The sequence below is a fragment of the Triticum aestivum genome, chromosome 6B (genome assembly GCF_018294505.1).
Source record: "Triticum aestivum cultivar Chinese Spring chromosome 6B, IWGSC CS RefSeq v2.1, whole genome shotgun sequence".
In the NCBI taxonomy this organism is placed as follows: domain Eukaryota; kingdom Viridiplantae; phylum Streptophyta; class Magnoliopsida; order Poales; family Poaceae; genus Triticum; species Triticum aestivum.
Window position 1 is genome coordinate 717,516,049 of NC_057810.1, and position 12,190 is coordinate 717,528,238.

The 12,190-nt window shown below is 42.2% G+C and overlaps 1 protein-coding gene and 1 pseudogene across 1 annotated transcript; both read right to left on the minus strand.

Annotated features, from left to right (window-relative positions):
• Positions 1–2,478: 2,478 nt before the first annotated feature.
• Positions 2,479–4,922, minus strand: LOC123135162 (putative disease resistance protein At1g50180; annotated as a pseudogene).
• A 3,441-nt stretch (positions 4,923–8,363) lies between these two features.
• On the minus strand, positions 8,364–11,060 carry LOC123135163 (putative disease resistance protein At1g50180). Its single transcript, XM_044554254.1, has 3 exons — positions 9,476–11,060; positions 8,586–9,367; positions 8,364–8,488 (listed from the first exon to the last, which is right to left on the minus strand). The coding sequence occupies exons 1-3, from the start codon at positions 11,031–11,033 to the stop codon at positions 8,462–8,464; spliced, it is 2,367 nt and encodes a 788-aa protein (XP_044410189.1). The 5' UTR covers positions 11,034–11,060; the 3' UTR covers positions 8,364–8,461.
• Between the last annotated feature and the right edge of the window lie 1,130 nt (positions 11,061–12,190).

Genomic DNA, 12,190 nt, shown 5'->3' on the forward strand with positions numbered 1-12,190 from the left:
TTAATACAAAGTTGAGTCATCTATTTTGGAACGGAGGGAGTAAATAGCAAGGAACATGCTGTATTTTACTGGAAATTCAGCTGTTGTACCAATGATACTGGTCATTTTATCCATACTGTTACCATATTGTACATCTGTGAGTTGGTCAGGTTGGAGTAGTTTGGTGTCATACATGATGGTGGTACTCTGAAAATGTCTGGTATGCAACAATTGGACTGAGTTTGTGTCGCTTGTGAGGCAAATATAGTTGGCCGCTGTATCTTTCATACTGATAATGGCCCAATGTTCTATTCAGTGCCCTCCTATCACATCCGCCATCATGTTTTATGTATGTTCGTAGTTGCTAAATAAATGGTGATTTTTTCCAACCCATTTTATTGTGTTGTCTTAATCATGTATTTTGGTTTTATGAGTCTGAGAGCACTGCCAAAAAGCTAAATTTCTCCAACATAAAGGCATGCAAAATTATTGGCCTGAAAATTTTGAATGGAAATTATAGGCTTGAGGTCGGAGTGAATGGGAATTTTGCTATGAAATCTAGTACAAAATCGGTAACATTAGTCAGTGTCCAAAAACGATATAACTAAAATGAACGGCGGCAACATTATCATGCTCGAGCTGCAGTCTGATCACGCGAATCGGTAAGCTTAATTATCGATAACAATTTGAGAGATCGTACTCATGTAGGGTCATACAATTATTTGCTTGAAGCTAAAGAATGATCGATCGCCTTGCAAGTTATTCTTTAGCTTATCTGTGGGGTGGTGTATGCTCCTAGAAGTAGAACAATCGCCAAACAAAGATTGGACTTGGCGATAAACATTCTCTCATGGGCAGATAGCATGTGACACATGTTGTGCACGTTGGGAATCTCGATCTGCAGAACATGGCGAGTAAACATGACAAAGTGTGGGTTTGGACATTGGAGAGGGTAAGTGCGTGTTAAAGAATTAATCCCAATGATGTCAACATGATACTGCTCCAGTTAAGAGATGACGTTGACCGGTGACCTGTCAGCAAGAAATAGCAAACATTACTAGATTTCCATTCTAATTCGAATGGCAAAGTGTATCTTCATTTACATGCTTTCCTAGTTTTTTTTTAAGTACAAACAAGCATGTTCATCTCTTATTGTTTCATCAGGTTCTGGCACCCAAAGAAGCAAAGACTGACCAAGCTGGATGGATAAAACTTCTGGCCACTCAAAAACAGAGTAGCATATAGCAAGACCAAAACAGAGTAGCATATGGCAACACCAAAACAGAGTAGCATGCAGATACAGGGCGTCGGCGAAATCCTGAAGATGGCCCGTTCCTGTACCCTGCTTGTCTCCATGGCTAGTTCTGATGCAGCAAGCAACATCGATGTATGTTCACCCCCAGGAATTCAGCAGAAGGCTTGCTCCAGCCGCTTGACGGTATGTACAGCAGGTCGAGGTGGTCTGCACATATGTTCAGAGAACTCCGTGGTGAGGCGAAAATGTCACCGCCACGTTCAGAAACAGGTGGCCTCCGTCCTCATCCAGGCGATCGCAGCCAGGGCAGGAGGTCAATGCGCCACACGGCTCGAGATTCCTGCGGAGGGGGGAGGCTGCGGTGAGTCCTGACCCAAGCGCCAAAGGAACACGAAATTGCAGGCTCCAGAATTTGTTCTTTCAGAGAAGTTATTCGTAGAAATTTTTGTTCCAGATTATTTACCCCATCACAATTTTGCAGGCTCCTCGCTTTCAAACAAACACTGAAGCTGATGCAGTAGCACAAGTTCAGGATATGTATCATGATCTGCATTCACTCTCGTCACAAGTACCGCAGTCAGGATTAGCACACGTTCGCTAATCGTCTCTGACAAATCTGGAGTTGTGTTCTTCTGTTCTTAAATTATACTTCCTCCATTTCAAATTAAGTGTCTCAACTTTGTTGTAACTCTAGTACAAAGTTATATTAAGGTCAAGACACTTATTTTGAAACGGAGGGAGTATATGCATATGCGCTAGCAAACCAAACTGGTGCCGAAATTGCCAGCCGGCTCATTCAGTGCAATACGTACTAATAATGATACAGTGCAATACTATCATGATGCGAAAGTGAGTGCTCATTAGTCGTGTCCAAACAAGACAATTGACATGAGCTATAAATTGTACAAATACCCATGGGCTGGGGCTTGTTTGTCATAACCGCAATCTGACAATAGTACAAATCGTTTAATACAAAGGAGTACACAACAGTTACACATTTGTTGGTTCAATCAAACAAATAGAAATACAGACATTGAAGACCACATGGTAGACGACGTTTATCAACCATAGATTAGGCTGCGTGGTATTTGTTCTTCTGACGCTCATCTTTGATGTTCGAAGATTAATTACGGACCAATGAATGTGACCTGCAAAAAGTAGTGTGCTGTAATCCCTGGTAGTAGAATCAAAGAGAGTTAATGGGATGGGCAGACGAGGGAGGAGGGCGGCGGCGTTACCTCGCATCCTTTCTGCCTCAGTGCTCCATCCGGGATTTTAATTATTTCCCAGCTCATGCCATATTTAAATGACAGGAAGAATAGGTTTGGCATTGTCCCAACCTCCATCGTCCACTTGATAAAGGAACAACTATCAAGTAGTAACTCTTGTAGACTGAGGGAACCCTTGGGCACCAAAGGACATTGTTTCGGGTCTAAAATCATGCAACTCCAGCACCACAAGACAAGGAAGCATCTCCAGGATCGCCATCGGGTCTTTGTTATGATCAACCATGGTAGAAGACATATGAAGCTCCCGTAGGGTCTGTGGAATTTGCACACGCCTTGGCAGAGAAATACCATGAACACATGCATATCTTAGAGTAGGTATATCCCACAGGGAGCTTGATACATCTGCTTCTACATGTATAGTTTGCAGATAATGGAGTTTCTTGATTGAAGAAGGAACCATCCGTTTTCCACATAGTCTCAACCTTAGGTGTCATAGGTGAACGCACCCACCAATTACCTCGTATAAATTCTGTAGGTTCGAGTTCTCAACATGAAGAACTCTTAGGGACCTTAGCTCAGGAAAAGATATTGATGAAAGTCCAAAGCCAAACAAAGCTCTAAGATTAGGTGATGCCTGTAAGGTCTGCCCACTCAAGTTTTGGAAAGAAGAACGATAGAATGTCTGGTTCTGAGATGTTGATGCACCAGCTTGTCCTGCATTTCGTTAGAGTCCATATATATGTCAGCAAAAAGCCACACGCATACATTATATGAGTAATTAATGTATTTAAGAAACTGTATACAGATTCGATTAACGAGGGGAAGGTAGCTCACCACTAGTAGTTTCATAGATGACATCAAGGAAACCATCTTGCCTTGCTTCTTCTATGCACCAGTCACGTAGGATATCATGAATCCTTATTTCCACAATCCACCTATGTATATTGCTTGTCCCGACAACTTGCACCAAGCTTCTTTAAGCCAACTCAGTTACATACATACGAGCTGTTTTTTCTAAGGTATGCTTAGGAGTATGTGGAATGAAGCCTTCTGCTATCCACGTATTAATAAGAGTTGGCACATATATTATGTAATCCTCGGGAAAAGCCGCAAGATAGAGCACACAGGATCTTAAATAGTGATTTGGTAGGTCCTTGTAACTGCGAGCAATTATGCCTCGCATCATCTGTGTGTCCTTGGTTGATGGCCAACACAGTAGCACATCGGACCATGCTTGTATGTTGAGGTTCTTTGATAGATAACCACCTAACACTGCAAGTGCAAGTGGTAATCCATCACATTTCCTTGTAAGCTTTCTTCCCATTTCTTTATATTTATCCAGATCACGTATGATTGATATTCTATATGAAGGTAAAGCTCTGCTACTAAAAAGTTCCCAGCTTTGCTCTTCATCTAAACCCTTCAAAGCATGAGGATGGGTTGGCATATCAACATGATTGGCAACATCTTCTTTTCTTGTGGTAAGCAGTACTCTACTAAAGTTGGCTGCATCAGGAAAGGCCTTAATTGTTCTATTTATTTGCTCCCATGTGTCTGTTTCCCACACATCATCGAGAACTACCAAGTATTTTTTTGGATGAGGATATCGTGGATCTTCTTTCCCACCTCATACTCATTCATGTCATCAAATTTTCTAGACTGACCTTCATCACTTGATATTTGCTTCAAAATCTCCTTTAGTAAATCAATGACCTTGAACTTCTGAGACACAATAACCCAAACAAGTTGCTCAAAGTGTTGTTTGACTTGAGATGCAGTGTATACTTTTGCAGCAAGTGTTGTCTTTCCTGCCCCACCCATTGCAACTATGGAGACAACACTAAGCATATTTTCTCCCTCCACTAGTTTATCCACTATTTCTTTGTACTCGTCCTCAAAACCAACCATTGTAACATCATCCTTAAAGTGCTGGTGCATAAGGCCACAATCTTCTACAGAATCATCCATAACATGACTATCCAAATCAATATTCAGGCGTTCTATGCTCTGAAATATCTCATCAAGCTTCCTTCTTATACGCTGAATTTCAACACCAACTTTATGAAGGGTATTCAAGTCACTCGGTAAGCGAGCATACCTTGCAATTGCTCCCATGAAGCCCTTCTTGATCATGTTTCTCTTCTTCATGTAATCTGCAGCTTCGATGACATTCTCAGCCTCATATGCAGCATCCCTGATCTGGCTCACCAAGATAGCAACTGTTGCATTTCCAGATCTTCGTTTTCTCTCAGCGTCTTTGAGGTAGCCCTGCAGCCGCATCAGCTCATCTTTCAGGAAGGTCACTTCAAGGGTGACGCCACATAAGAGACTGGTCTCCCGAACAGCAAGATTGTTCACGTTCCCTAGAACGATGCCAATAGCGGACTCGGCCATTGTTCCTTTCCAAGAATCAACCTGGCGTGAGCAAGAACAAGTGAGCAGTTGCTTTATCCGCAAAAAAAATGCATTGAGAGAGAGAGAGAGAGAGAGAGAGAGAGAGAGAGAGAGAGAGAGAGAGAGAGAGAGAGAGAGAGAGAGTAACCAAGGGGATAGAGCGATGGAGCACGCTGCCTTGTCCACTTCAGTGCACCACTCCGCTCATCCGGTCTGTCGAGAAGCGGCTTGTGCAGACTGCAGACCGCAAAGGATGGGAGCGGCGGAGGAGGCTATGTCAGTGGAGGCAGAGGATTTGTTACTTCTCCTGTAAATTAACCAAGGATGCTACCTTCCCAAGAAAGTGTAGTTAACATTAATTGTTTTCATTTACCCTCCCAAGAGTATGATGCTTGAAACAACCGGTTAACTTTGGACACCAGTGTATTTTATTCTGCGGCACACAAACGGCTAGAAAGTTGTCGTGGTTGATTGGATCTAGCAGGTAAAGCATGTGATTTCTTCATGCTCTTTTCTATTTTCTCTCCACGATGTTACAAACCTCACGCACCAGGGTGTGTATATATACACGACCCCAGCCTCCAACTTGTGCTACTCCGACTCGAGCACAATCCGTGCACATCACCTGTAGAAGCTAGCACAAGGAAACTCCAATCCGACTCAATCCTAAAACTGACACGGACGTACACAACGACACAGTTTAACAGCCAAGTACAACTCTTAGCCGGACTTAACTTTCCTAATCTAATTACACGGCCACGCTGATCACAATAATGCTGATCCTAACCTGACATAACTTTGCCATGCATCCAACGCACACAGTACATCCACTAACTCATCTATGTTTGGATTATTCCAACACAGCAAGGTGGTAAGCATGTGATTTGATGCTTTTTAACAGCCTACCTGCTCAGTTAATTACTCCTTCCGTTTCTTATTCAGCTTGGGTATTTTAGGGAGCCAAGCCCTAGGTAGCTGTCGGGTGGGTCGCTTGTATGGTCTGAATGAACTAAGAGTTGGCCTGTTGAATCATATCTTGCTATTACCAATTCTTTTCAACAAATTGATATTACCAATTAGAGGCTTTTCCAAGCCTCCACGAATAGTTATAAATCTAGCCATTGGATGCTAAATCGATGGATGAGATTCAGTTTCACATAATCATTATTGGTTCGCTCCAGGACTCCTTGGTATACACCCAGCCCCCCGGCACACACGCACTCATCACAAAAGGAAATGAGAAAGACTACAGATGAAACCCTGGAACAAAAAGTCTGTCGTGTCTTCCCCTCACTTGCAGGAAAAGAAACTTCGTGTGGCGAGGCAATTAAATGGTTTCGATTTGGCATCTCCATCATCTGCATTATCTGTAGACAGATCCATTTGGTGAGCTCAGGTTCTAGTTAGAACGAAAGAAACTCTTCCATCATGATTTTTAGTTAATACTCCCTCCGTTCCAAAACAGATGACCTAACTTTGTACGGAGGGAGTATATCTGTGAATGGATGAGTTATGTCGCGAAGCACTGATGAATAATTGACGTTGTTCAGCTATGGTGAACTAGAGAAAACAAAAAATCTACTTAGTGCGACTCATTTTACATTCTTTTCAGTAACGCTGAGATACGAAATTCAAGCAGTGATGTTTTAGGAAACAGAATTTAACACCGCAAAAAAATTATTAAATCAGCTTCACTGAATTTTGTGTGAAGTCACGATTAATACCCATTGAATAATGCAAAAATTCCACAATATCTTTTCGCACCAGCAGTATAGGTGGCAGTTATTTGAATTATTGGGCCACCAATATGGTTAACGCTGAAACTAAGCACTTGCAGAATTTTATTCAGTCACTCACTTTCTTTATTATGATGTTAAATGTTACAGAGATTACAACACGGTCAGTCACTCGATAAACTTTCAGTTGGAAGCAGCACATAAAAGGATAAGAAACTGCTCAATGAAATCCTGAATCTGGAGTTAAGCATCTACAACGCTCTTATATTATGGGACGGAGGGAGTATTTCTTTACTCCGATCAAATGAACTATGTGCTATTCCAGCTCCGCTCCAGTATCCTCCACTGCTGAAGTTGTGGAGTGGAGTTAGCTCCAGACACACCAAAACAGAGTTGGGTTGGTCAGCTGGGTGTGTTTGGAAGCCAAAGTATTTTTGTGGTTTTATAGGAATACTGTGGTTTCTGAAAAAACTTTGGTATTCAATACTTTGAGTCGTTTGGATGAAAAAAATACTACAGTTCAACAAACCGTGGTATCTCTAAAACTGTGGTATTTTTGTTGTATATAAAAAAGAGGCCCTGATCTCTTTTTTTAAAACTGAGAAAGCGCTGGCTGCTTGGTCTCTGATGCAGAAAAGCCATTAGCTTCAGCATGCACCGTGTCGGCCAAATTCTGAAGACTGCCTGTTCAAGCACCTTGCATGTTTCCATGGCTATCTCTGATGCAGAAAGCACCATCCAGACGTATGTATTGTTCAGCTCCAGAAATTCAGCAGCTGGTCTGCAGTCTGCTCCAGCGCTGGACATTTAGGTACGTTCACACTACATAGAACTCCCTGGCGAGGCGCAGAAAAGATGACACCGCCACGTCAGGAGTGGAGAACCTCTAGTACGTACTGTAGTTCAGAGACAGGTGGCCGTGGCCACGCCCCTGGAGAGTCCTGCGGAGGGGACGCCTGTTGTGAGGTTTGACCCAAGCACCAGAGAAACATGCAAACATTCTGTTCGTGCCAATCACAGGCTCCAAAATTTGTTCTTTCATGGAAGATCTCTGCACAATTTTCTGTTCCAGAGAAGTACGCTTCAGATTGTTTGCCACGTCGCTGTTCTATGAATCTGGGGCGGTGTTTTCGCTTTCTAAGAAACACTGAAGCTGATGCAGTAACAGAAGTTCAGGATATGGATGATGATGCCTTCGTTTCTGATGCAGTAAGTGAAGCTGATGATGTGCAATTGTGTATTAACTCTCGTAAAAAAAATACTGCAGTCGGGATGCTTATATGAACACAGGACTCTGTTTCTGATAATCCAAGAGGTGTGTTCCTCTGTTCTGAAATTATATATTACACTAACAAGCCAAAGTGGTACCAGAACTGCCGTCATTCAAGCAATCAGTCAATCGATATGTTCCTCTTAACCCACGCCTCACTCGATACATTTTTTTTTTCTTTCAAAAAGGAGGATTACCCCCATCCTCTGCATCAAGTGATGCACACATCCATGTCATTCGACACAAATACCAGCCATGATACAATATTATGACACCATGAGAAATTTGATGAGAAAAAGAAAGTTCATATGTTGTGCCTAGAGAAGACGAGAAAAAAGAGCTAATAATAATAGTACAATATCATGATACATGTGGCTTTTTTGCGATAATCCAAATAATAGTACAGGCCATTGCCGCAAAATACTCAACAGTCACACACACACACACATACACATTTGTTGAGTCAAATAGACAGTAAGACGGTCATTCCATGATAGACTGCCTGATATATAGGTTGTGAGATACTTGTTCGTCTGCCAAGAGAGCATAGCCGAACCATAATGCCTTCATAATACTTGATCATCCATGTTGTTCGAGATTAAAGGGGAACAGTAACTATTGTGACCTGCAAAACGAAGTGTGCTTTCATCCCTAGTAATAATAAAATCGAATCAAACATAATTAATGGGAGGGGTACGCGAGGGAGGAGGGGGCAGTTTTACCTCGCATCCTTTCTGCTTCAGCCCTTCCGCTGTGCTGTGACTCGAACAAGCAATTGCTCTCGCATGCAGTGATACGAAACTGATGGATGGAAGGTGCAGTAATCCATCGGGGATTTCAATTTCATCCAGCATATCGAACATATCAAGTGACAGGTGGGATAGCTTTGGCATTGTCCCAACCTCCATCGTCCACTTGTTAAAGTAACAGCCCTCAAGTCGTAACTCTTGCAGACGAGGGAACCCTTGGGCACCAGAGGACATTGCTTCGGGTATAAAACAATGCAACTCTAGCACTACAAGACAAGGAAGCATCTCCAAGATCGGCATCGGGTCTTTACCTACTTCATCATCAGTGGGCCACATACGAAGCTCCTGTAGGGTTTGTAGAATTTGCACACTCCTTGGCAGAGAAATACAACAAAGATCTACATGTCTTAGAGTAGGTATATCCCAGAGGGAGCTTGGTACATTTGAGTCTACATGTATAGTTTGCAGATAAAGGAGTTTCCTGATTGAAGAGGGAACCTTCACTCTTCCACAACCTCTCAAACTCAGGTGTCGTAGGTGAATGCACCCACCAATTACCGTTGAGAAATTCTTTAGCCTTGTGTTCTCAACATGAAGAACTCTTAGGAACCTTACATCAGGTAAAGATAGTGATGAAAGTTCAAAGCCAAACAAAGTTCTGAGATTAGGTGAAGCCTGTAAGATCTGCCCACTCAAGTTTTGGAAAGAAGAACGATAGAATATCTTGTTATGAGATGATGATGCACCAACTTGCCCTGCATTTCATTAGAGTCCATATATATCTTAGCAAAAATCCACACACACACAATAATATAATTAAGAAACTGTGTACAAATAAAAGAGATGAGGGGAAGGTAGCTCACCACTAGTAGTTTCATGGATGACATCAAGGAAACCATCTTGTGATGCCTCTTCTATGCACCAGTCACGTATTATATCATGAATCCTTATTTCCTCGGCACGTTCATGTATAATGCTTGTTTGAACAACTTGCACGAAGCTTCTTTGAGCCAACTCACTTACATACATACGAGCTGTTTTTTCTAGAGTATGCTTAGGTGTATGTGGAATGAAGCCTTCTGCTATCCATAGATTAATAAGAGCTGACACAGATATTATGTAATCCTCAGGAAAAGCAGCAAGATACAGCACACATGATCTTAAATGGTGATTTTGTAGGTTCTCGTAACTGCGAGCTATTATGGCTCGCATCATCTGTGTGTCCTTGGTTGATGGCCAACACAGTAGCACATCGGACCATGCCTGTGTGTTGAGATTCTTTGATAGGTACCCCCCTAAAACTGCAAGTGCAAGTGGTAGTCCAGCACATTTCCTTGTAAGTTTTCTTCCCAGTTCTTCATATTTATCCAGATTGTGTATGCTTGATATTCTATATGAAGGTAAAGCTTTGCTACTAAAAAGTAACCAACTTTTCTCTTCATCTAAACTCCTCAAAGCATGTACATGGGTTTGCATTTCAACATGTTTCGCAACATCTTCTTTTCTTGTGGTTAGCAGTATTCTACTACAGTTAGACGTATCCGGAAAGGCCTTAATTGTTCTATTTATTTGTTCCCATGTGTCTGTTTCCCACACATCATCGAGAACTACCAAGTATATTTTCTTGATGAGGATATCATGGATCTTCTTTCCCACCTCATACTCTTTCATTTCATCAATTTTTGTAGACTGGTCTACGTCACTCAGTATTTGCTTCAAAATCTCCTTTAGTAAATCAATGACCTTGAACTTTTGAGATACAGTAACCCAAACAAGTGCTTCAAAGTGTTGTTCGACTTGAGAAGAAATGTATACTTTTCTAGCAAGTGTTGTTTTTCCTGCCCCGCCCATGGCAACTATGGAGACAACACTAAGCATTTTTTCTCCCTGAACTAATTTGTCCACTATTTCTTTGTACTCATTCTCAAAACCTACCATGACAACATCATCATTACGCAAATGTCTAAGGTCATAATCTTCTAGAGACTCATCCACAACACCACTATCCAAGTTGATTTTCAAACGTTCTATGCTCTGAAATATCTCACTGAGTTTCCTTCTTACACGCTGGATTTCAACACCAACTTTATGCAGGGTAGTCAAATCACTTGGTATGTGAGCATACCTTGAAATTGCACCCATGAAGCCCTTTTTTATGTCATTTCTTTTCTTCATGTAATCTACTGCTTCGATAACATTCTCGGCCTCATAAGCAGCATCCCCGATCTGGCTCATTAAGATAGTGACTGTTGCATTTCCAGATCTCCGTTTGCTCTCGGCGTCTTTGAGGTAGCCTTGCAACCGCATCAGCTCATCTTTTAAGAAGGCCACTTCAAGTGTGACCCCACCTAAGAAACTAGCCTCCTGAACAGCAAGATTGCCCACATTCCCAAGAACAGTGCTGAGGACGGATTCAGCCATTGGTCCTTGCCAAGAATTAGAGTCTTACGCTGGCAAACAACCTGACAAGAATGAAACCAAGAAGTAACTTGCACAGATGAGAGAGAGAGAGAGAGAGAGAGAGAGAGAGAGAGAGAGAGAGAGAGAGAGAGAGAGACTCACCAAGGGGGGAGGAGCACGCTGCCTTTTCCAGTTCAGTGTGCTGCTTCGCTCATCTGGTCCGTCGAGCGGTGGAGGAGGCTGTGGCCTGAAGGGGATCGCCGGCAATGTACGTGGTTTAGGGGCATGGGCAGAACATGTTATCAATAAAGGCTTCCGAAGGAGGCTTTGGAGCTTGGCTATATCAGCGTATATAACTAGGCATAAGGTAATGTATAATATGATGCTGGAAGCAGCCCAGTGGTTGACTTACACTTATCCAATTATATTGTTGAGACGTGCAGCCCAAATCTTCCTTGATATTACGACTATGGATTGCCAGATTTATAAGAGCTGTGATCGAGCTGTGGTGAATGAGTCATCGTCTTTGCCTAAAAATATGTGGTGGTTGATTGGATCGAGTAGGCAAAGCATGTGATTTTTTGATGCTTGAACAACATACCCATTTTATCAATTCTGACTTGTTAATGGGTCGAAGTCTTTGCCTAGCTAAAACAATATGGTGGTCGATGGGAGCAAGCTAGCAAAAGCATGTGATTTGATGCTTTTAACAACCCACCTTAATTAACTATATTAACTATGGTCCAAACGAAGAGTTGACCAAATCTTAGCTTACTATTGCAAATTAGCGGCTCGTTTCGAGTCATATACTGGATGATAAATACATGGATGAGATGAAAATTTGCATCAAGCATTATAATCGGGGGGCAGGGCAGGGCAGGCTCAAGGACACCATCAACCCCATCCATATCCTGAACTTCTTTTACTGCTGCCGTCGATCCCCACGACCGTATCTTGCGTAGACAACAGAGTCATAAACCACAAGGGTACAATTTGAATAAAATAGGTAAACGGCAAGGAACAGGCCGTGTTTTCCTGAAGATTTCGCTGCTGTACTAATGGTACTGGTCATTTTATCTATACGAGTTCTGGACTGTTATCATGCTGTCCACTGTAGAATATTCAGGATTTTGTCTACGAATATAGCGCTATACAATGATACTAGTCGTTTATACCGG

Excerpts from the sequence above, each read along its gene's own strand:
- LOC123135163 (XM_044554254.1), bottom strand. The coding sequence starts at position 11,033 with ATGGCTGAATCCGTCCTCAGCACTGTTCTTGGGAATGTGGGCAATCTT. Across the intron at positions 9,368-9,475 it reads CATCCATGAAACTACTAGTG|GGCAAGTTGGTGCATCATCA; the intron begins GTGAGCTACCTT and ends AATGAAATGCAG. Across the intron at positions 8,489-8,585 it reads TGAAGCAGAAAGGATGCGAG|GTCACAATAGTTACTGTTCC; the intron begins GTAAAACTGCCC and ends TTCGTTTTGCAG.